At 45.6% G+C, this 21,960-nt stretch overlaps 1 protein-coding gene across 5 annotated transcripts in view; it reads right to left on the bottom strand.

The window, feature by feature from the left end:
• The window catches only part of Gramd1b (GRAM domain containing 1B), a 183,186-nt gene that overhangs the window by 117,202 nt on the left and 44,024 nt on the right, over positions 1-21,960 (bottom strand). For 4 of the 5 annotated variants that reach the window (XM_045145819.1, XM_045145818.1, XR_006636261.1 and 1 more), the window contains exon 2: positions 10,763-10,852. In XM_045145819.1, coding sequence (XP_045001754.1) covers positions 10,763-10,852 — 90 coding nt within the window. Of the gene's footprint in view, positions 1-2,230; positions 2,287-10,762; positions 10,853-21,960 lie in introns of those variants that run through there. The other variant, XM_045145823.1, reaches the window with a different exon arrangement.

Below are 21,960 nucleotides of genomic sequence, written 5' to 3' on the forward strand. Positions count from 1 at the left end.
AAGGACATATTTGCTTGCTCACACGTCCCACAAACCATTGCTCACTCTGTGCCAGACACAAGGTGTAATCTCTGTCCTCTAAGGTCTCACTGGTGAGGCAGGTAAGGAGATCAAAGAGTCACATGGCATGGTGACTATACTGTAACAGAAGTGACCATATCTACTGGTACCTGTAAGATAAGATATTCCACCTAGAAAGAGCGAGGGTAAGCTCCAGGAAAATGGCAAGAAATGAACTTTTAAGGTAACCACAGAAAAAGTAACTTAAAAAAAAAAACCCTAAAGGAATATCAAACCTCCAGGCTAATCCTGATCCACCTTCCCTGACCTTAGGAGATGATGTCATTTCCTACAATTCAGAGAAGAAATCCTAAAGCTACCCTTACCTTCCTTCCCCCTCACCTGCCACTGCATCCTCATACAGCAGTTCCCATTGCCTACTTAGGGGCGACTCTGCACCAGTGTGGATCTTTCCTTTCTTGCCTCCTCAGAAGCCTGACTTCCTTACATTTCAATAGGGGCACTGCCCAGCTGAGCAGCTGGGACCCAGCACTGGGCTCTGAGGTCTTCCTCTCACACTCAAATGCTGGGCATCTAAGAATGACTCATCATAGCCTGGACACTACTCCTAAAGAGATTGCTTATTTGTTTGTTTGCAGTGCTAGGCATGAATTCAGAGCTTCAAGCATGCCAGGCAAATAAGTATTCTGCCACTGAGCAACCCCAAAATGGTACTGGCAGGACGTGCCATCTGAGTCCATGCCTCGTATGGCGTCATCTGCACACACCAGGAAAGAGCACTTCACACTGTGCAGGCCTGAACTAAGCCCAGCACTGCCCTTGCTCTTCAAGGACTTCCTAGAAAATTTTACTGATTGATTTCATGCACATATGTGTGTATGTGCGTATATATGTTTACCAAGGTCTCTTACTGCTACAAACACCAGATGTGAGAGTGAGCGCAGTTAGGGCAAGAAAGTCTGCACTTGCTAGAAATCAAAGATGATCTGACGTCTTATCTCTACATTCCCTCCTGGGATGGAGGCCTTTCATGGGATTTAAACATGGTGGTTGGTCAATTTCAGCCCCTGGAACTTGGTGTCAGGGCTAGTCTCTTCCTCAGACAGCCCTTAGCCCTAGTGAACCAGCTGGTCCTCTGGCTCATCTGAGCTAGAAGACAGCCCCCCACCATAAGGTTATAAATAACCTTTGTTAGGGGAGGGCAGGCTCTCAGGCCACTTGGGAACCTCCAGATGTGGGTGAGTTTTTCCCAGGTTGAATGCAGGGGAAAGCCCCTAGCCCTTACTTTCCACATAGATTCTTTATTCCTTCCAGCTCCCCACAAGTCAGGAGCTCCTAGAACTTTCTTTTCTCCCTTTTCTTTCCATAGGTTTTCCAGGCTATCCATGTGGGATCTCTAGCCACATGGGCGCCTCTCCTTGGCTCTGTACTTCCCTCAATAACTATCCTCAGCCTTTTTTAAAATTCACTTCTGGGATTAAAATTAGATGCAAACCTAGGATTTGTGGTTCAAGGACTTTCCTGGACCCCAAGCACTCCGTTACATATGTATATGCCACTTTGTATCTGGCTTTACATGGGTGCTGGGGAATCAAACCTAGGCCAGCAGACTTTTCAAGCCATCTCCCCAGCCCAAATACTTCCTCTTTTACTCACTATGTTAATAACAGTAATTATACAAGCACATATCTAATGCTAGCCACAGACCACTCACTATTCCTATTCTAAACCATTATACACATGTGGATGCACATGCACACACAGAGAGAGAGAGAGAAAGAAAAGAACACATCTAGCTTTCAGAGCAACCTTGTGAAGTATAAACGAACTATTATTATGCCCATTTTGCAGATGAAGACAGTGGGGCACATGGACATCAACTAACTACAGCATCACATAGCCTATGCTGGAGCCACAACCACAGCCCAGCAGGCACTTACCCTCTGGACTGTGCTACCTTTCTGCTGCTCAAACTAGAGACTCCAGGTTCATCCTGAACAATCTCCCAACCTGGATGTCAATCCCATCAGCTCTACTTCCCATGTCTTTGATTGGCTCCTCCTTTTCTGTCCTCACTACTGCCGTTCAGACACATACCATCTGCCTCAGCCACGATGTTGCCATGGCAGTAACCCCCTCCCCCCACACACACACACACTCAGCTCAGGCCTACACCTGCTTTCCTTGTCTTCGCAGCATTTCTTCACACCTGATGTCTCCTTTGCTCCTCTCTCTGGAGAACAAGCTCAGAGGAGACAGTGGCTGTCTTGTTCATAGCTCTGCCCATACAGCCAACCCTGCCACCTCAGGATGCATGGCAGACAGGATGTGCTCAATAAATCCGTGCTATTCATTTATTGAGACAGTGTCTCCTGTGTTCCTGTGTGCTAGGCTGTTCCTGTGCTCACCACAGAGCTGAGGAGGAGCTTTCAGTGCCGGACCTCCTGTTGCTACCTCCCAGGTGCAGGGATGACAGACATGGATACGGCTAGGCAAGCACTCTCTTAGCAAGTGCTTCTTAACCCGATGGGTAAGCCAGAGGATGGCAAACTGACACTGGTTTCCTACTTCATCTACTCACTTCCAGAGTTTGTCCCTCAAATCTATGCTTCTCACTGGGACCAATGTGATTTTTCTCACCATAGCTGAGACATGACCTTGTGCTAGAGTCTAAAGGAACCTCATTCCTCCCTAAATTCATGTTGAAGTCCCAGCACCCAATGTGTTGGAAATAGGAGATGGGTCCTTGGGAGGTGATTAGCAAAGTAGAGACCAGAGTTGTTTGTGCCATGAAGATACACCGATGGCTAGATATGAAGAAAACAGGCCTACAAACCAAACGTATTGTCACATCTGTAATCCCAGCATTTAGGAAAGTAAATCATGAGTTTAAGGCAAGAATAGGCCAAATTACTAGAACCAGTCTTTTTAAAAACCTGAACTTTGTGAGCCCCTCCCCCAAATAAAAGCAAATGCCTTTAATCCCATAACTCAGGAGACAGAGGAAGGAGGATGGAAGTGAGTTCGAGGCTAGCCTGGGATTACACAGTGAGTGACAGGTCAGCCTGGGCTAAAGTGAGACCCTATTTGAAAGGAAAAAAAAGTTTGGAGGAGGAAAGAGAGGGAGCGAGGAAGGGGAGAGGGAAGAAGGAAGGGAGGCAGGGGCCTCCACCAGACAGTAGCCCTGCTAGCCCCTTAATCTCAGGCTTCCCAGCCTCCAGAACAGTGAGAGTTAAAGCCCGTAAATCGTGGCACTCAGGAAGCAGCAGAAGGATTAGAAATTCAAGTTAATCCTGGGCTACAAAGCAAATTTGAAATGAACATGGGCTTCATAAGACCCTGTCTCAAAGAAATGGAGAAAAAAATGTCATTTATAAGCCACATAGTCTTATGACAGTTCATATTGGTCACCATACCAGCGAACTCCATTCCTCAAGATCTCTCCATGGTGTCTGATCAATAAAGAACACCCTCTATGTAAAAGACAAGGTTAAACACTTGTCTACCTTTGGGAAAACAAACAAACGAACAAAAAACCTTTCTGGGGCTGCAAAGATGGCTTAGCAGTTAAGGCATTTGCCTGAGAAACCTGAGGACCCAGATTCGATTCCCCAGTAGCCGTGTAAGCTCGATGCACATGGTGGTGCATGCGTCTGGAGTTTATTTGCAGTGCCTAGAAGCCCCAGAGTGCCCATTCTCTCTCTACCTGGCTCCCTCTCTCTCTCTCTCTCTCTCTCTCTCTCCCTCCCTCCCTCCCTCCCTCATAAATAAATAAATAAATAAATATAAATAAATAAATAAAAATATACTTAAAAAAAAATCTTCTGTCCACTAGCCAGCAACCCATTCCTCGGACTCCAGGCTGCATGCTACGAGAGGGACAAGCAGCATTTCCTGGATGTGTCCTGTGCTCTCATGACTCTGTGCTCATGCACATCCTGTCCCCCCACCCCAAGTGTTGGCCATGTGACATGAAACTTCCACTCTGCCTGCGGGTCTCAGCTGAAGCACGCCCTCCACCCACCTCCAGTCTTTCTGGATTCACCTTCAACCCATCCATGTCCCAAGCAGAAGAGCTTTGTCTCTCCAGAGCCCCTTTCTCAACTTCCCTGGCCCTCAGTCTCCTCACCTAACATGGTAATAACAGCATCAGCTCCGTAGGACCACTGAGAGGATATTAAGAAAACATGGGCAAGATTCATTGCAGAGGACTTAGCATTTAGTAAAAGCTCTTCAGTTGTTATAACTGACATTATACTGTGCTTGTTTATTTGCAAGCATAGCTCACCATAACACAACAAGGCTCTTGCGGGGAAACACCACACCTCAATCTGTTTACCTGCTAGTGTCTGCACTTGCCATTGGCAGGTACGCTGTATTCTACCCATACGTTCTATCTCTGCTTTGAAGCCCTTCCTCTCCCTCACGCTCGCTTGCTCTCTCTCTCTCTCTCAGACCTCTTGCTGGTGCAAACAAGCTTGTGTCATTTTTTTGTGTCCAACTTACATGGGTGGCTTGGGAATTGAACTCGAGCCAGTAGGCTTTGCAAACAAGCATCTTCAACCACTGGGCGTTCATCCTAGCCACCGCCTCTGCTTCTTTAGAACAGAAGACTGTAGCTCTGCTAAGGAATAGCATCAAGTCTCATGACAGCCAAAATGAAGAGCTGCCGTTTACTATACACCTACTCCGTGCCTGGGAACCTACATGTTATTTTATTTATTCTTCACAGGATATGATGGACAACAGACTTTCATGAATGGGAAAACTAAGTTTGAGGAAACTAAGTTGCTTTTTATTTTTTATTTATTTATTTTTGGTTTTTCGAGGTAGGGTCTCACTTTAGTTCAAGCTGACCTGGAAATTCACTATGGAGTCTCAGGGTGGCCTTGAACTCACGGCCATCCTCCTACCTCTGATTCCCGAGTGCTGGGATTAAAGGCATGCACCACTATGCCCGGCTCTAAATTGCTTTTTTTTTTAATTATTTTGGTTTTTTTTAAATTAATTATTTATTTATTTATTTGAGAGCGACAGACACAGAGAGAAAGACAGATAGAGGGAGAGAGAGAGAGAATGGGCACGCCAGGGCTTCCAGCCTCTGCAAACGAACTCCAGACGCGTGCGCCCCCTTGTGCATCTGGCTAACGTGGGACCTGGGGAACCGAGCCTCGAACCGGGGTCCTTAGGCTTCACAGGCAAGCGCTTAACCGCTAAGCCATCTCTCCAGCCCTCTAAATTGCTTTTTAAATGCACAGTTGGGACCAAGTGTGATGATGCACAGGACTTGGGAGGCAGAGGCCGGAAGAATGACACAAGGTGGAGGCCAGCCTGATGTGCATAGTGAGTTCCAGGCTAGTCATGTACCAAGACACTCTGAGGCGGGGAACAAAGCAGTTAGTGAGGAGCTCACAGGGACAGCACTTGCCTAGCATGTATAATGCCCTGGGTTTGATCCTCAGTTAAGAAGGAACAACAACAAACAAACAAAAAAGCCAAGCATGGTGCAGGCCTGCAGTCCCAGCACTTGGGAAGTGGAGGTAGGATCGGAATGTCAAGGTTATTCTTGGCTACACAGCTAGCCTGAGGCCTTCATGAGCTACAAGAGACCCTGTCTCAGAAAACCAAAAGCGAAGAGAGAAAAAAAGAGGTATTCAAAGTATTAGTTCTGCCAGTACAGTAACCAGCAAGGCTCCACGCATCTTGCAGCCTCAGCTCTAGCAAGCTCCCCTACACCCTGTAGACAGTTCTTAAGGCTCATGGCATGCAGGTTTGCATGCAGGGACAGGGACAGGAATACACTCTGGTCCCAAGGGCAGGATGCTGCAGCCTGGCCTTGACACTCACAGACTCGAACCTCCACTCCAAGTCTCATCATTCCTACTGCTGAAAGGCTTCCTGGTCAGCTGAGACCACATTCTTCCTGTCCTTGGTAGAACAGCCTCTTTTTCTAAATTCCTTGCTTGGTTATGAGTTACTGCCATGGGGGAAAATGTACTCAGTAAGGCTCTGGGTACTTGAGAAACCCTAATAATTGATCCAGTCTTACCTTGAAGTATAAGAATGCATTACCATGCTATGTATGCATGTCCCCTATTCTGGGGAAGTTAGTTGGGACAATCTCCATTTCCCATGATGTCATGGCTGCCCAGGAAACTTGCACGACAGAACACTGATATAAATAAGGAAGAAAACTTAAAGAAATCCTTAGGTTTGACCAGAAAAAAACACTTTCCTTGCAGTATTAGTGCAGTACTGTGATACACTAGTGCTTTCTGTAAAGGTTAGGGGCAGTCCAATAAGAACATGTATAGAGAAGCTGCAGTCTTCTCAGTATTTCTGAGCACACTCCATGATGTCCACACATGGAAGAAATCACAGTGACAAGCGATGCATGGGTAAGGCCGCAACTTCATCTCTAAATAGTATGTCCATCCTGACCTTTGTGAAAAAAATGCTTAATGTTTTATTAAGCCAATCGAGAGTGCCTAATGCTAAAGAACTACAATTATGAAGAAATCAATGTAATTGTGCCTGTTCTAGGAATAATCTTTCATGATATAATTGATCACATGGTTTAAAGGATGAGAGGTAGCCACGGATCACTGCATAATATCCACTTCATCCTTGGCCATTACAGTCTGCATTAACACCTGCTCCACTTACCTCTCAGAGGAGCGGCAGAATAAATGAGAAGATGACAGGAAGGCCTCAGCAAGGTAGCATATTAATGGTCAGCGCACTGTCTGGCAAAAGAAGAGCATGGGCCAGATCTCTACCACTGCTGAAAATGTCCCCAAGTCCCGATCTCCTCAATGCCCCAGAGAGACTCGAGTGCATGGAAATGTGTAAGCAGAAGAACAGGGCAGAGTGAGGCCCTGCACTGTAGGAGAAAGCAGAACACACAACAGCTCAGGTGTTGCAGGCAGGGACGACACTCCGACCACAGGACTCATAGGCCCAAAGTGAGCATCAACGCAGAGCTTAGGGGGCCGAGGGGGCTCTGCATGAGAAGAGAGGGCCAGGGAAGGAATCTAGAGGCCCTCTTGAGGCAAAACTTAAGAGAACCCTGGAGGAAGGAAGGTGTGAGTGTAAATATAATTCCTATCCATGTACATCCCCAAATAGGCAACAACAGGCAAAGCTGTGTGGTTAGCAACATCCTACAGAAAGACAGGCTATCCTGGGGAATGGGTTGCTAGGGTGTGTGCAATTTAGCACTCTAGCAGCAGAGAGAGGATGAAGTGAGGTGAGAGGATTATAGGGATTCTAGGCCCAACATAGGACGAGTAATTAAGGACATCATGGTCAGAAATGGATAGTGTACTTCCTGAGACGAGGTGATGGTACACAAACACAGGGCAGGGAGCTGTGCCGGGGAACTCAGAGGATACCACTGACCTCTGGAAAGCCTTACAAAAAGACTGTAGGCTACTCTAGGGACTGAAGGAGCTGATTAAGGATTCTGATGAGAATAATTAGTCTTTGCCCTATGGGGGCCCCAGGTCTCCATATCCACTCGGTTTAAGCAGATGAACTGAGCCGTTCACTCTGGCTAATAACGGACAGAAGCTGAGAGCTGGGCAGAACTCACAAGTCTTTATAATGGGAACATTAAATTTGAGGAGATCCTGACCCTTGGCCCAGGGCAGTCTATCTTGAGACACACCACCTGGCTTTGGCCTGAGTTCTTCCATGGGCCTCTCCACTGTACAGCTCCAATCACAGACACCACTTCCAGCCTAAGCTAAATCCTTCTTGCCGTAACTTCTCTCTGTCCATTCCTTAGGCAGAGGAGGGACAGGAAGGAAGAAGAACTTATAGTGACCGTAAACTTTCTCCTTTCATAAGCCAGTCCTTATAATGATATATTTACCCTCTTAATCATTCTCTTCCGCACTCTAATATCCATGTGGAACTAACTGGTTATAACGCACTGGCTCTGATCAAATTCCTACAGACTGCAATTACACATACACACACTCAATTCATACCTTTTTTTTAATTTTCAGTTTTGGATTTTTCTTTCTTTTTTTTCGGTTTTTCAAAGTAGGGTCTCACTCTAGCTCAAGCTGACCTGGAATTCACTATGTAGTCTCAGGGTGGCCTCAAACTCACGGTGATCCTTCCTACCTCTGCCTCCCAAGTGCTGGGATTAAAGGCGTGCGGCACCATGCCCGGCTTAAAAAAAAGCAGTTTTGGTTTTTTCGATGTAGGGTCTCACTCAAGCCCAGGCTGACCTGGACTTCACTATGTAGTCTCAGGGTGGCCTTGAACTCACAGCAGTCCTACCTCTGCCTCCCAAATTCTGGGATTAAAGGTGTGTGCCACCATGCCCCAGTTTATTCACACACTTTTTGTTATGTTTCTGTTACTTAAACTTTCAAAGATAATTTGGAGCTAGGTATGGTGGAACATGCATATAATCCTAACACTTGGGAGGTGGAGGCTGAAAGACCAGGAGTTTAAAGCCAATGTTGGTTACATAAGACCCTACCTCAAATTACAAAAAAAAAAAAAAAAAAATCATTTGATGGGGGGGTTGGGAAGATGACCCAGTAGTTAAAACAGCTTATTTGCAATGCCTATTGACTCAGGCTCAATTCCCCAGCATTCATGTAAAAGCCAACTGAGGGAGCATTTGGAATCCCAGGAACCAGAGAATGGGAAGTTCATTTCCAGCAACAAGAGATCCTCTATCAAAACAGCAGAGACAAGACGGGAAAGATGGCCGAGCAGTTAAGGTGCTTGCCTGCAAAACCTAAGGATCCAGGCTTGATTCTCCAGGTCCCACATAAGCCAAATATAAAAGGTGATGCATGCATCTGGAGTTCATTTGCAGTGGCTAAAGGCCCTGGACTGCCCATTCTCTCTCTCTAATAAACAATTTTTTTAAAAACTCAGCACAGACAGCCAGATGAGGGGGTATACACCTTTAATCCCAGCACTTAGAAGGCAAAGGTAGGAGGATTACTGTGAGTTCAAGACCAGCCTAAGACTACATAGTTAATTCCAGGTCAGCCTGGGCTAGAGTGAGACCCCACCTCAAGAAAAAAAAAAAAGAGAGAGAGAAAAAAAACAAAACCAAACAAACAAAAAAAGGGCAATGACTCCTTAAGGTTATCCTTTGGCCTCCACATCCACACATCCATACATCCATACAGACACACACATACAAATAAAATAAATAAATATCATTTCATAGTGTTACACTTTGGCCTATATGTGCCAGGTAAAAAAAAAAAACTCCATGTTCCAGGTTCAGCTCCCTATAGCAATCCTACACCTAAATAATTTTTTTTTGAGACATAGTTTCCATACATAGTCCAGGTTGGCCTGGCTTGGAACTCCATATAAACTAGGCTAAACTTAAATTTTCCTTGATCCTTCTACTTCTGCTTTCCAACTGCTTGTTTAAGGGCATATGCTACAGAAAGAAGGGAACTGTCTAAGCTACAATTTATTTCACATCATTTCTACCTGGCAGAGCCTTATGCTCGAGGTTCTGGGTCCAATGCCCAGGACTGAGGCTCTAATCTACATTATTAGACCAAAAAAGCTTAACTTGTCACCACAAACCCACCTCCTTACTATATACATAGCACTACATGAAATAAACACTGGTTGAGTCTCAAATCCTCAACCAAGTGTTTAGACCCCCATACTCCCTCTGCTGCCTCTTTGTTGGGCTCTGAAAGGCCCGGGCGTGAGGCCTAGTGGAACTCCCTGAGCCTAGCTAAAGTTGGGCGACCTGTCTCTGGCCAGCTAGGACTCCTGATGGCTTCTGGCCTGCCACCTCCGCATGGCAATTGTAATTACCATTTCAATAGTCAAAGTTGGGCTGGAGAGATGGCTTAGCAGTTAATTGCTTGCCTGTGAAGCCTAAGGACCCCGGTTCAAGGCTCGATTCCAGGACCCAAGTTAGCCAGATGCACAAGGGGGCGCACGCGTCTGGAGTTCGTTTGCACTGGCTGGAGGCCCTCGCGCGCCCATTCTCTCTCTCTATCTGCTTCTTTCTCACTCTGTCGCTCTCAAATAAATAAAAGTACCAAAAAAAATTGTAAAAAAAAAAATTTCAATAGTCAAAGTTTACTATTGGCCCTTACCTCTTCCCCCATCCTAAAATCCCACCTTCGTCCCCAACATGATATAGGCAACTGCTCAGAGTAATAAAGTGAGTTGTTTCTGCGAGTTCCTGCATTGAAAAGACTCTCAACTCAGTGTGGTTTTTCTCCGGTGGCCAGGAGAGGTCTGGGTCATCCGATGATCATCATCGCCTCAACCCCTAGGGAGGAACCAGCAGGCCTGGTCCTTCCCTCCGCACTACCTACCTGCACCTCTCAATATATATCTAGCCTCTCTTCCGATGACCCTCACCACACACAAGCCACAGTAGGCCAGCCAGGCTGGTGGGCTGCTACCACATAAGGCCACACAAGTCATTCCAAGACACCAGCTTCCTCAGGCGCACCCCCACCCCCACCATCCACACCGACAATGTGTGGCTCAAATCTAAGCATTTTTGGTTGGCCACTCTTAGGTGCCCTTGGTGTTAGCCCTGAGTGATGCCCACTGTGGGCAGCCTGTCTTTGCAGCCAGTCTCCAAGCACAGGTCTGGCAGCCTCCAACTCCTCTTCCATTTCCCAAAGTTCTCACACACAGTAGAAGCATAGCTGCACAAGCATTTTGCCCCCTTTGCTACAGTCCTTCCCGCCATCCCCTCCTGGTCCTTGAATCTTACCTTTCCTCACGCACCCGAGGGCTCAGGAACCTGCTAGAATCGTCATCATGGCTGCTCTGCTGGCTGCTCTGCTGGCTGCTCTGCTGGCTGCTGAGGAAGACACAGAACATGAACATTAGTGCTTGGTGGCTTTCTTAACCTGGGGAAGGTCATCCAGCCCATGGCTACACATATGGGGATTATACAAGTTCGCCAGTGGAAGTTTAGCATACAGGGGGACACCCAGCAAACAATGGTTCTGAGAAAGAAAAAAAAAACCAAGCCAGGAGAAAGCCAGGCCCATGACACCAGAGGACAGCCAGCAGACACCTGTTCTAGAAGGGGAAGGTCTCAACCAGCTCCCCTGCTCTCCCCAGGTATGTGTCACTCTGTGGGCAAGGGCTGACTGTACCCTACTAGGCCCTCAAACTAGCACACAGAACAGTAACCCATTCTTCCCCAAGCACCAGAGTCCCAAAGGAACTGGTGCAGCCTGGGGAGGGCGGGGGCAGGGCTAGGGAGGGTGTGAACAGCACTCTGCCAGAGGCAGAAGACTTGACTGGATCACCTGGCCGGAGTAGAGTAAAGGGTCTAACGAAGGAATACAAGCGCAGACGGCCTGCACTTTCCACCCCATGGTTGGGTGAGTACACAGCTCAAAAGCCGGTCATGTGAGCCAATCTGGGGGCTCATGTTTGTAATCATAGCAATTAGGGAAGCTGAGGCAGGATGACTGCAAGAAACCAGCCCGAGCTGCAGTGTGAGAGACTACCTTCAAAAGAACATAAGCACTGGGCATGGTGGTCCATGCCGTTAGTCCCTGAACTCAAGGGGCTGAGGTAGAAGGATCACTGAGAGTTCGAGGCCAGCCTGGGACTAGAGTGAAACCCTACCTCAAACCTCAAAAAAAAAAAAAAAAAAAAAAAAAAAAACAGGAAAAAAACAATGAAAAGAAATAAGTAAATAAAGGTTATGTTTACTAAAACCACCTTTTATTTTATTTATTTTACTTATTTTTCAGCTATGATCTTGCCATGTGGTCCAGGCTGGCCTAAATAAACCCCCAAGTGCCCCAAACACTGGCACCACCACACTGGCTTACTGCCTGTGGCTAGCCATCTATATAATGGAAGAACAAGCTCACTTTTTGGGGTTTTTGTTTTTTTGGGGGCTGGGTCTCATTCTAGCCCAGGCTGCTCTGAAACTCACTATGTAATCTCAGGTTGGTCTTGAACTAATGGAGATCCTACAACCTCTGTGTCCTGAGTGCTGGGGTTAAAGGTATGTACGAACACTAACTTTAATATATCTTTAATATATATCCAACTTTAATACATCTTTCTTTTTTATTATTGTTTTTGTTTATCTTTCATTTTTGTAACCTTTAAAATTTTTTGTATTCCACATTTGGTTTTTTGTTGTTATTTTTGGGGGGTATATTTTTCTAAATTGGCATTATTTTCATTGCACACTCATATACTTTAATGTCATGTTTCACATATGGAGACATAACTAATAAGCATACACTGGTTAAAAAAAAAATGCCTTCACGGGCTAGGACATAATTTGTTGATAGAGTGCTTGCCTAGCATGCACAAAGTTCTGCATAAAACCACTTGTAATCACCGCCTTGGAAGGTAGAGGCAGGAGGAAGTTCAGGCTCATCCTAGGCTGCTTAGTGGGTTCAAGGCCATCCTGCTTGGGCTACATGAAACCTTGTCTCAAAAGAAAATGCCTTCACATTGTTGTCCAGTCTAGTAAAATAGACAGAGATGGTGAGGGAGGAAGGAGAGGAGACAGACAAAACAAACAGGAAAAAAAAAGACAAAACAATGAAAAATTGTAACAACAGGGCTTAGCAGTTAAGGCATTTGCCTACAAAGCCTAAGGACCCAGTTCAATTGGACCCAGGACCCCTGTAGGCCAGATGCATAAGGCAGCATATGCATCTGGAGTTCATTTGCAGTGGCTAGAGGCTCTGGTGCACCCAGATTCTCATTCTCTCTCTTTATCTCTCAAATAAATAAATAAAAACAACTTCTTAAATAAAAAATAATACCATAAATGCCATTGTAACTAAGCTACAATATAACCAAATTGTTCATTGTTCTGGTGGACTGTCTACTGTAACAGTATATGGGTCTCCAGAGTACACTCCTTAGACTAGACCCTAAAAGCCAATTCCAACTGTCTTGTAGAGTGAGTGCTTCATCTGAACCAAGGAAGCACATGGTTTCTGTGTGTGGCCATACTTATAACCATATCCTTCGGGTCTGTTCTGCCAGCAAGAAGTAAATAAGTTTAGAAGAAATTACAGGCGCCCTCCCTCCCTCGTCTTTTGAATCAGGATCTCTATCTAACCCAGGCTGCTCTCAAACGCCATATGTAGCCAAGATGACCTTGAACTTCTTTTCTTCTTGCTTCCACCTGCAGAGTTGAGACTGCAGGCATGTGCCACCATGCTCTGTTTTACCAGGGCTGGTGACTGAACCCCAAGGCTTCACAGGCAAGCACATTACCAAGTGAGCTATCTCCAGACCCCACAACAAATTTTTCGAACACACTCAAGAAACTACATATACATCAGAAGCCAGAGCCACACCATATTCGTGGTGGCGCACGCCTCTAATCCCAGCACTCGGGAGGCAGAGGTGGGAGGATCGCCATGAGTTCAAGGCCACCTTGAGGTGACATAGTGAATTCCAGGTCAGCCTGGGCTAGAATAAGACCCTACCTCAAAAAACAAAACAAACAAAAAAAGGTCAAAGCATCCAGCTATGGCAGAATCAAGCAGGAAAACAATCCCTCTCTTTCCTACATGATATGCTTTTTACCACTATGGCTAGGTATGGTGGCGTACCCCTGTCATCCCACACTTGGGAAGCAGAGGCCAGCCTGGTCTACATAGAGAGCTCAGGCCAGCCAAGGCTATCTAGTGAGACCTTGTCTGAACTTCTCCATCAAAATCCAAGTCACATGGCTGGGGACAGGGATAGAGTACTTGCCAGGAAAGAGTAAAGACCAAAGTTGGGATCCACAGAACCCACTGAAGTGAGTCATGTATCAGCGTCAGAAAAACAATTCTTAGCAGGTATTAGCATGTGATTCCACTAGATGGCACTGTTGATTTCCGAACCAGAACTGCGACTAGAGCCAATACTACTGCCCACTCCCCCTTTCTGGCCTTTCTGTGGTTTAGAAAGTTCACAGTGGGTCACCTTCAAACTTGGCTACAGATAAGTACGAAATACCAACCTATAGACACTTGGCGAGTTGTGTATATATATCATGTGTATGAACATATGTCTAAGGAAGCAGGGTGGGGGGCATGGCTACCAATCTAGAACCTGAAGCCTAAACCACATAGAAGGGAGGAGAGAGGAAAGGGAAGAGGGAGAAAGAAACTACTGCCTGGAACTGAATTCAGACCTCTCCACTTCTTAGTTATATGGCCCTCAGCAATGTATTTAACACTTTCCTTACCTACAAAATAGACAAAAATGTTACTAACAGCCTTTACCTGAGAGGGATATTTGTTGTAAGGTTTTAAGAACCAGCAAGCAAAGAATAGATAAAAGAACTTGGCATATATGTTAACTGCTGTAACATGCTAGCCGACAGTGAACAAATCATTCTTTCGTGGGTTATAGCACAAAAGAAGCCGGGCATGGTGGCGCATGCTTTTAACCCAGTACTTGGGAGGCAGAAGTAGGAAGATCTCTGTGAGTTTGAGGCCAACCTGAGACTACATAGTGAATTCCAGATCAGCCTGGGCTAGAGTGAGACCCTACCTCGGAAAAAGAAAGATGATAAAGATGATATGAATCAGACAGGTTCTGCTCTCGAGGTGTTCAAAATCTGGAAAGCAAGATTCCATGTGACATTAGTAGAAGGAAAACGACTCTCACAAAATGTAGTACGGAGAACAGAATGAATACAAAAGGTCACATCTTTCTGGGACCAGTAAGAGAAGTGTCTTGACAAGAGGATGTCTGGTACTGAAACTTAAAATTGGGTGGAGCCAAGGATGCTGCTGCATACCTGTGACCTCAGCACTCAGGAGGTGAGACAGGAGGACGGTGAGTCCAAGGCAAGCCTGGGCTGCATAACAGGATTCAAGACCCTACCCCAAAATCTTTTAATAATGACCCCAACAGTAACCGCAAAACTCAGGAAGCTGAGGCAATAATATAAATTCAAAGCCAATCTGAGCTAAATAAGGAGATTCTGTCTCAAAAAAAAAAAAAAACCATCAAACTAACAAGCAGAAGAAATGAGAGGAAAGGACACACTCTAGCTCTGCTCTGTCCCCCACCTCCCATGTCCTAGGCAGGGTGCTAGCAGGTGAGGGGCGAGGATGACCAATACCCAGTCTCTGGAGCAAACTACCATGCACACTGGAGAGGTGAGCAAGGAGCGGGACAGCGGACACTGACAGAGGATCTCAGGAAGCACATCATAGAGCCGAGCAGTGAGCAGGTGGATCCTCAGGGACATCTTTCTCCTCTAGGAGCCCCCAAAGTGGCTGGGGCCTCTTTCCTACACAGTCACAGAACTGCACTGCAGCTTGAAGAACTGAAAAGAACTTGGAGCAAGTCCAGCAGATGGCACTAACAAACGAAAATGTCTGTTGGCTTAAAAAAGAAACTCTAAACAAAGATTTGGAAGACTTCTCCCAGGGACCAGATGCCTGAAAGATGGCTTAAGCTGTGAAGAAGAGAATTTGTATAAGCATCTGCTTGCATTCAGCTAGCTGAGGCAATAGGATGACTTAAGCCCCACCACCCATTGTGAATTGAAGTTTTGGATAAAAATCACTGTAGAGGGCTGCAGGATGGCTCAATGGTTAAGGTTCTTGCCTGAAAAACTCAGTGACCTGAGTTTGATTCCCCAGTACCCACATAAGGCCAGATGCACAAAATGGTGCATTGTCTGGAGTTTGTTTACAGTAGCTAGAGGCATGCCCATTCTCTCTCTCTCAATCTAATAAGTAAGTAAGTAAATAAATAAATAAATGAAGTAATTTGGAACACTAGATCATGTTACTAAATCAGGTGAGGAATTAGAATTCTGGGACACTCCACACAGAAACCAGCAGGTCAGAATCCCGGTTTTGTACCCCACAAGAATGCCAGCACAGGATCTTATCCTAGAAAGTCAGGTTAATATCTGCAACATCGACAACTGCTGAAGAAAATCCACAGTAAACTAAGCCAGCCATGCTCCAGACTGTAGGAATTCACTAGCTGAAACCAGGAAGTCTGCAATGCAGACTGGGCAAATTCTCATGACTCCACTGGACTCCTGTTCCTTCCTGATCCAGGGACATGTGTGGATAGCACAGGCTAAACCCCAAACCCACAGGAAAGGTGTCCCTGAGCCCTCTGGAAAGCTCAGCTTCACTGACAGGAGGCTGGAATCTGGAACTCGTAAATTTTGTTTTATTTATTTACTTTTTGGTAGTACTAGGGATGGAATCCATGTCCCTGCATGCGGTGGATAAAGGCTCTACCACCAAGCTACATTTGTAGCTCTTTGCATTTTAAATGTTCTCTCCTAAGTTTGCCAGGCTGACCTTGAACGTACAATGTAACACCAGGCTGGTATTGAACTTCCAATCTTGCTGTTTCAGCTTCCTCTGTAGCTGGTAATAGAGGTATGTACTTCCATCCTCAATCCAGCACCCTTTCCAAGCAGACACTTCCTAAGTAGAACTGGTTCCTTTAAACCAAGCAACATACTGGCCTCCTAAGCCCAGAATGGGTTCTGAGATTCAGGTGCACCCAAGTCGTCATGGGGTATGTACACGCAGAAATTCAGCAGTCCTTATGCCTAATGGAAACTGTATTCATCCACACCAAGGCTGTGGAGGCTAATAAGCAACACTTTTTTTTTTTGCTTTTGGCAGTAATCTGTAAACTAGAACGTTAGTACCAATTATCTCATGCTAATTGGAAGTTTCAAAACACTCCAAGTGACAGTTACAGATGTCTTTGATTACTAAAAATGGAGAAATAAATTCTTTCAGACAGTGGATGTGGCAGGAACAGATCAGGCCAGCCCGGGTTTGCCCCAGCTTTGTTTCATACTGGCCCTATAACCCTGGCCAACTCATTTATCCTCTTAGCCTAATTCCTCAAAAAAATGGAGACTTACTATGATTACTCATAAAGTAATCCTCAATTTATAGAACTGGGGATTACGTTGTGAGTAATCCAGTCTCCATATCCAGAGTCAGAGGGACTAGGGTTCTAGGTCGAGCTCTGCCTAGCAGGGGATATGGGCAACACAAATCCTGCCATGTACGATAAGGGTTATAAATGGTAGAAGTCATGTGCAGGAAGTATGTAGAACAGGATTTGGTCATTGGTACGTGGTGAATATCAGTTGGATTTAATAGTGTTGCAGTCAACAACTCCTTGCTGGGACAAGCATCCAACCAGACACAGCTTATGGGAGAAAAGCGCTTTACTGCAGGCTTAGACTATCCCTGGGAAGTTCCATCAAAGACAGAAGCTGGATCCCTTCATCATACATCAGCACAGCAGAGAAAAAAACCAACACCAGTAAGGGTGAACCGAACTTCCCAGGTGACGGACACCACCGGAGCTCAAATCTGTCCCCAGTGACGTCTCTTTTCTAGTAGGGTTCTACACACTGCAGACTTAAAATTCAAACCTGAGTCTACCAGCATATATCCAAACTACCACAGTCAGTTTGATAAGTATTTTGAAGTAGCCAGTGCATGAGAGGATGGTAACAGGAAATTCTTGTTGTTTTTCTTTGTTATTTGTTTTGTGTTTTGGTTTATTACACTGCTGAGACTGACACTAGAACCTCACCACGCCAGGCAAGTGCCCTACCACTGATACACTATCCCCAGCTTCACAGAGGAAATTATGTTGAGAGCCACTGGCCCGAAAAACAGAGCCATACCCTCATGGGCAGAAGAGAGGCTGCATTTTCACACTGACTTGCTTACACTGACTTGCTTAAAGTGACTCTGGTATTTACAGACTCAGTACAGGTAGGGGAAGAGGAGGCAGGCAGCAGAGGAGGAGAGCATAAAGGAGAATCGTTTCTAGTTGTCACCCGGCAAGCAAGCATGGGAAAGTCTAATAATAGAAAAGAAGTACACAGATGTGATTGGGGCACTGTGAATGACTGCCAACTTCTTACACAACATACCTAATAGTCTCAAATAGTGTTTAGAAAATAGCAGGCTCTGGGTGCAAAATGACAATCTGCCTACCAAGCTAGAAGGCTTGCTTTCTCTTAACGGCTCCCATGGGAACCTTCAGCAAGATGAGTGGCTGGCTGGTCAGAATTCAGAGACTGAGAATCCAGCTCAGTATCATCCTAACTCACCACAACTCACATTTTTTGGCTGAATCATTCTTCACCTCTAACCATGTCTATGTCCAAATGTTGTTTTGCTTTGTTTGCTTTGTTTGGGAGGGTCTTTCTCAGTAGCTCAGACTGGCTTGAATTTGCAGCAATTCTCCTGCCTCCACCACCCCACTGCTGGGATAATAGGCCTGAGACACCACACAGGTCCAGCTGATTTTATTTTTCTTGAAACAGAATCTCACTATGTAGCCCATGATGGTCCTGATCTTCTGATCCTCCTGTCCTAGCCTTCCAGGTTGCTGAGATTATAAACATGCTCATTTGTCGTTAAAAAGTAAAAAATAAAAGGAAAAAGGTCTCCTCCAACTCCTCTACTTTTTCCTTCTCCTCATGACCAGTGATAGGATACACTATTTGGCAACTGTTAAACCTTTATCAAAATATAATAAATTGGGTAGGCTGGGATGTATCTCAGTTGGTATAGAGTTTGCCTAGTATGCACAAAGCCTTAGGTTCAATTCCCAGCATCGCATAAACTGGTGTGGTAGTATATGCCTATAATCCCAGCACTCAACACTGATCAGAAGTTTGAAGCTAGTCTGAGCTACATGAGACCATGTTAAGGTGCTTGCCGGCAAAGCCAAAGGACTCAGGTTCGATTCCCCAGGACCCATGTATGCCAGATGCACAAGGTGGTGTATATGTCTGAAGTTTATCTGCAGTGGTTGGATACCCTGGTATGCCCATTTCTCTCTATCCTTCTCTCTCTTCCTTTCTTCCCCTCTCTTTATTTCTCTCAAATAAATAAATAAACTACTTAAAAACAAAAACGAGGGGCTGGAGGGAATGGCTTAGCCATTAAGGTGTTTGCCTGCAAAGACAAAGGACCCAGGTTCAATTCCCCAGGACCCACATTAGACAGATACTCAAGGAGGCGCATGCATCTGGAGTTTGTTTTCAGTGGCTAGAGGCCCTGGCACACCCATATTCACCCCCCCCCCCGTCAAATAAATAAACAAATAATAAAAATTAAAAAAAAAAAAACGAGCTGAGCATGGTGGTGCATGTCTTTAACCCTAGCACTTGGGAGGCTGAGGTAGGAGAATCACTGTGAGCTCAAGGCCAGCCTGGGACTAGAGTGAGTTCCAGGTCAGCTTGGGCTAGAGTGAAAAACTACATAGAAAAATACAAAATAAATGCGACAAAAATACACATTACAAACTTCATACTTTACTATGCAGATTCTTCCCCCCCTCAAAAATTTTCTGACCCCAAGTCAGAAGCTCTCCAGGAATTTGTGTGCTTGTGTCTTTGTATGCATCAGCATGTGAGGCAAGTGCTCTGTCACCCCTAATGAGTAAGTTTTAGTTGTTGTTTGAGGTTTTGAGATAGGGCCTCATGTATCCCAGGCTGGCCTCAAATCCAAACTCACTATGAGGCTATGGGTGGCTTTGAACTCTTGATCCTCCTTCTACCTCCCGAATGTTAGGATTACAAGCATGAATCTTGGTATCCACAACAGCTTGCTAGTAGGCTTTCTTTTTTGTTTTTACATGAGTATGTGTGTGTGTTCATACCTGCATGTGTGTGGGCACATGTGTGTGAGAAGGTAGTCATGCACATTGTGTGGGCGTGTGGAGGCCAGAGGTTGACATCATGTGTCCTCCTCAGTCACTATAAGACAGGCTATCTCACTGAAGCTACAAGTCACCAATTCAACTAGACTAGTTCGCCATAGAGCCCTAAGGATCCACCTGTCTCCATCTTGCCAGGGTTAGGATGAATGGTACATACCACCCTACAGGGCATTTTACATGGGGGTCAGAGGTTGGAACTCGAGTCCTCACATTTGTGTGACAAGCATTTTGCCCAATGAGTCATCTCCCAGCCCCTAATGGCTCTGTTTTTTTTTTAAATATTTTATTTATTTATTTATTTATTTATTTATTTGAGAGGGAGGTGGGGAGGGAGGGAATGGGCACACCAGGGCCTCTAACCACTGCAAATAAATTCCAGATGCATGCACCACTTTATGCATCTGGCTTTACGTGGGTACTAGAGAATCAAACCTGGGTCCTTAGGCTTTGCAGGCAAGTGCCTTAATCACTGAACCATCTCTCCAGCCACTAATGACTGATTTATATATATATATTTTCGAGGTAAGATCTTGGTCTAGCCCAGGCTGATCTGGAACTAATAATGTAGTTCCGGGCTGGCCTCGAACTCACAGAAATTCTCCTCTCTCTGACTCCTGCATACTGGGAATAAAGGCATGCACCACCAAGCCCAGTCCCCTAATGAGTGTTTTTCTAAAGCTTCCCAAAGACTCTGAGAACAATTAAGGGTGGAGATTCACTGGTTCCTCAACTGCTTCATGAATTAACCCATGGCCACCTGGATCCAAGGTTTGCTCCCCAGGAACAGCTACTTAATTTGAATCCTACTGCGCTGTCCAGGCAGGTCTGACATGGAGTCTTCTGCCCTTGGAACCGCCTCCTTCTGGACTTCTACAGTCGTCTGCGTCTTTACCCTGTCCTACTTCTGCTCGCCTCTTCTATAGGGAGTTCCATTCATTCTTCTACTGGGTCTTGAAACACTATGCTGGACTCCTTCAATGACTCCTTTAGTAAACTATCACAGATTAATGATAGAGTAGTGAACAACGAAGCAAGGCCTCAGCTCTTCAGGAGGTAACATGCCGTCACATTCGTTCCTCCTTCATTTCAGGGAACCTAAGCTTCAGAGACCTCTGTCATTGCCAACATACTGTGCAATGGTATTGCATGTTCAGGAGAGAGGTTAATAACATGCACACTTTCATATATGCCTGTGACCATAAGAAATTAAAATGCAACAAGCTAAGCATGGTGCCTGGCACCTGTGATTCCAGGATTTGGGAGACTGAGGCAAGAGGACTGCTGTGAGTTCAAGAATAGCCTGGCTAAACAGTGAGACTCTGTCTCAAAATAAATAAATAGGGTGGGAAGATGGCTCAGTATATAAGGTACTTGGTGAGAATCCAAGTGTGGATGCCCAGCAGCACTTGTCTCCCAGTGCTCCTGTGGCCAAATGGAGGGTACAGACAGGGGAGTTCCCAGAATCTCTCAGGCCATCTAGCCTGGTGTACAAAATTTAAACAAGAGGCCCTGCCTTAAATAAGGGAAAGATGAAGACTGACACCCTGAGGTTGTCCACCAACCAGCTGATCTTCACACACATGACATGGCACACATGTCTGTTCTCTCTCTTACACACACACACACACACACACACACACACACACACACACTCATGCCTGTAATCATAGCACTTCAAAGACTATTGAAGAAGGAAGTTCAAGTGCCAGCCTGGGATCCACAGTGAATTCTAGGTCAGTCTGGGCTAGACTGAGACCCTGCCTCAAGCAAAACCAAAGAAAGATCATATTTAAAATATGATATTGGAGCTAATGATGATTAAAATCACTTCCTGTGCAAGCATAAGGGCCTGGGGAGGCCTGAGAGAACATTCTGCTCAAGTTCAGTCTCAGTAACCACATAAACTGCTGGGTGTGGCCACGCATGTTTGTAACTCCAATCTAGTAGCAGAACAGAGAAGAGAACTGCCCAAACTTGTGGAAAAACACAGCAAGTTCCAGGATCAGTAAGAGACTCCAACTCAAATAAGAGCTAGTGGGACACCAGGTGTTCTGCTCCAGCCATCACAGATGGGCACATACATGAACACACGGCACACATCACACCACACAAGCAAAGTGCATAAATGAGATATATTTTAAATCTACTGCAATGCTTTGCTTTTTTGCTCTGCAAGGAGGGGGGGGGGTCAGAATGGACACACCACAGCCTCCAGATACTGCTAACTCCAGA

This window comes from Jaculus jaculus, chromosome 3, assembly GCF_020740685.1.
Source record: "Jaculus jaculus isolate mJacJac1 chromosome 3, mJacJac1.mat.Y.cur, whole genome shotgun sequence".
In the NCBI taxonomy this organism is placed as follows: domain Eukaryota; kingdom Metazoa; phylum Chordata; class Mammalia; order Rodentia; family Dipodidae; genus Jaculus; species Jaculus jaculus.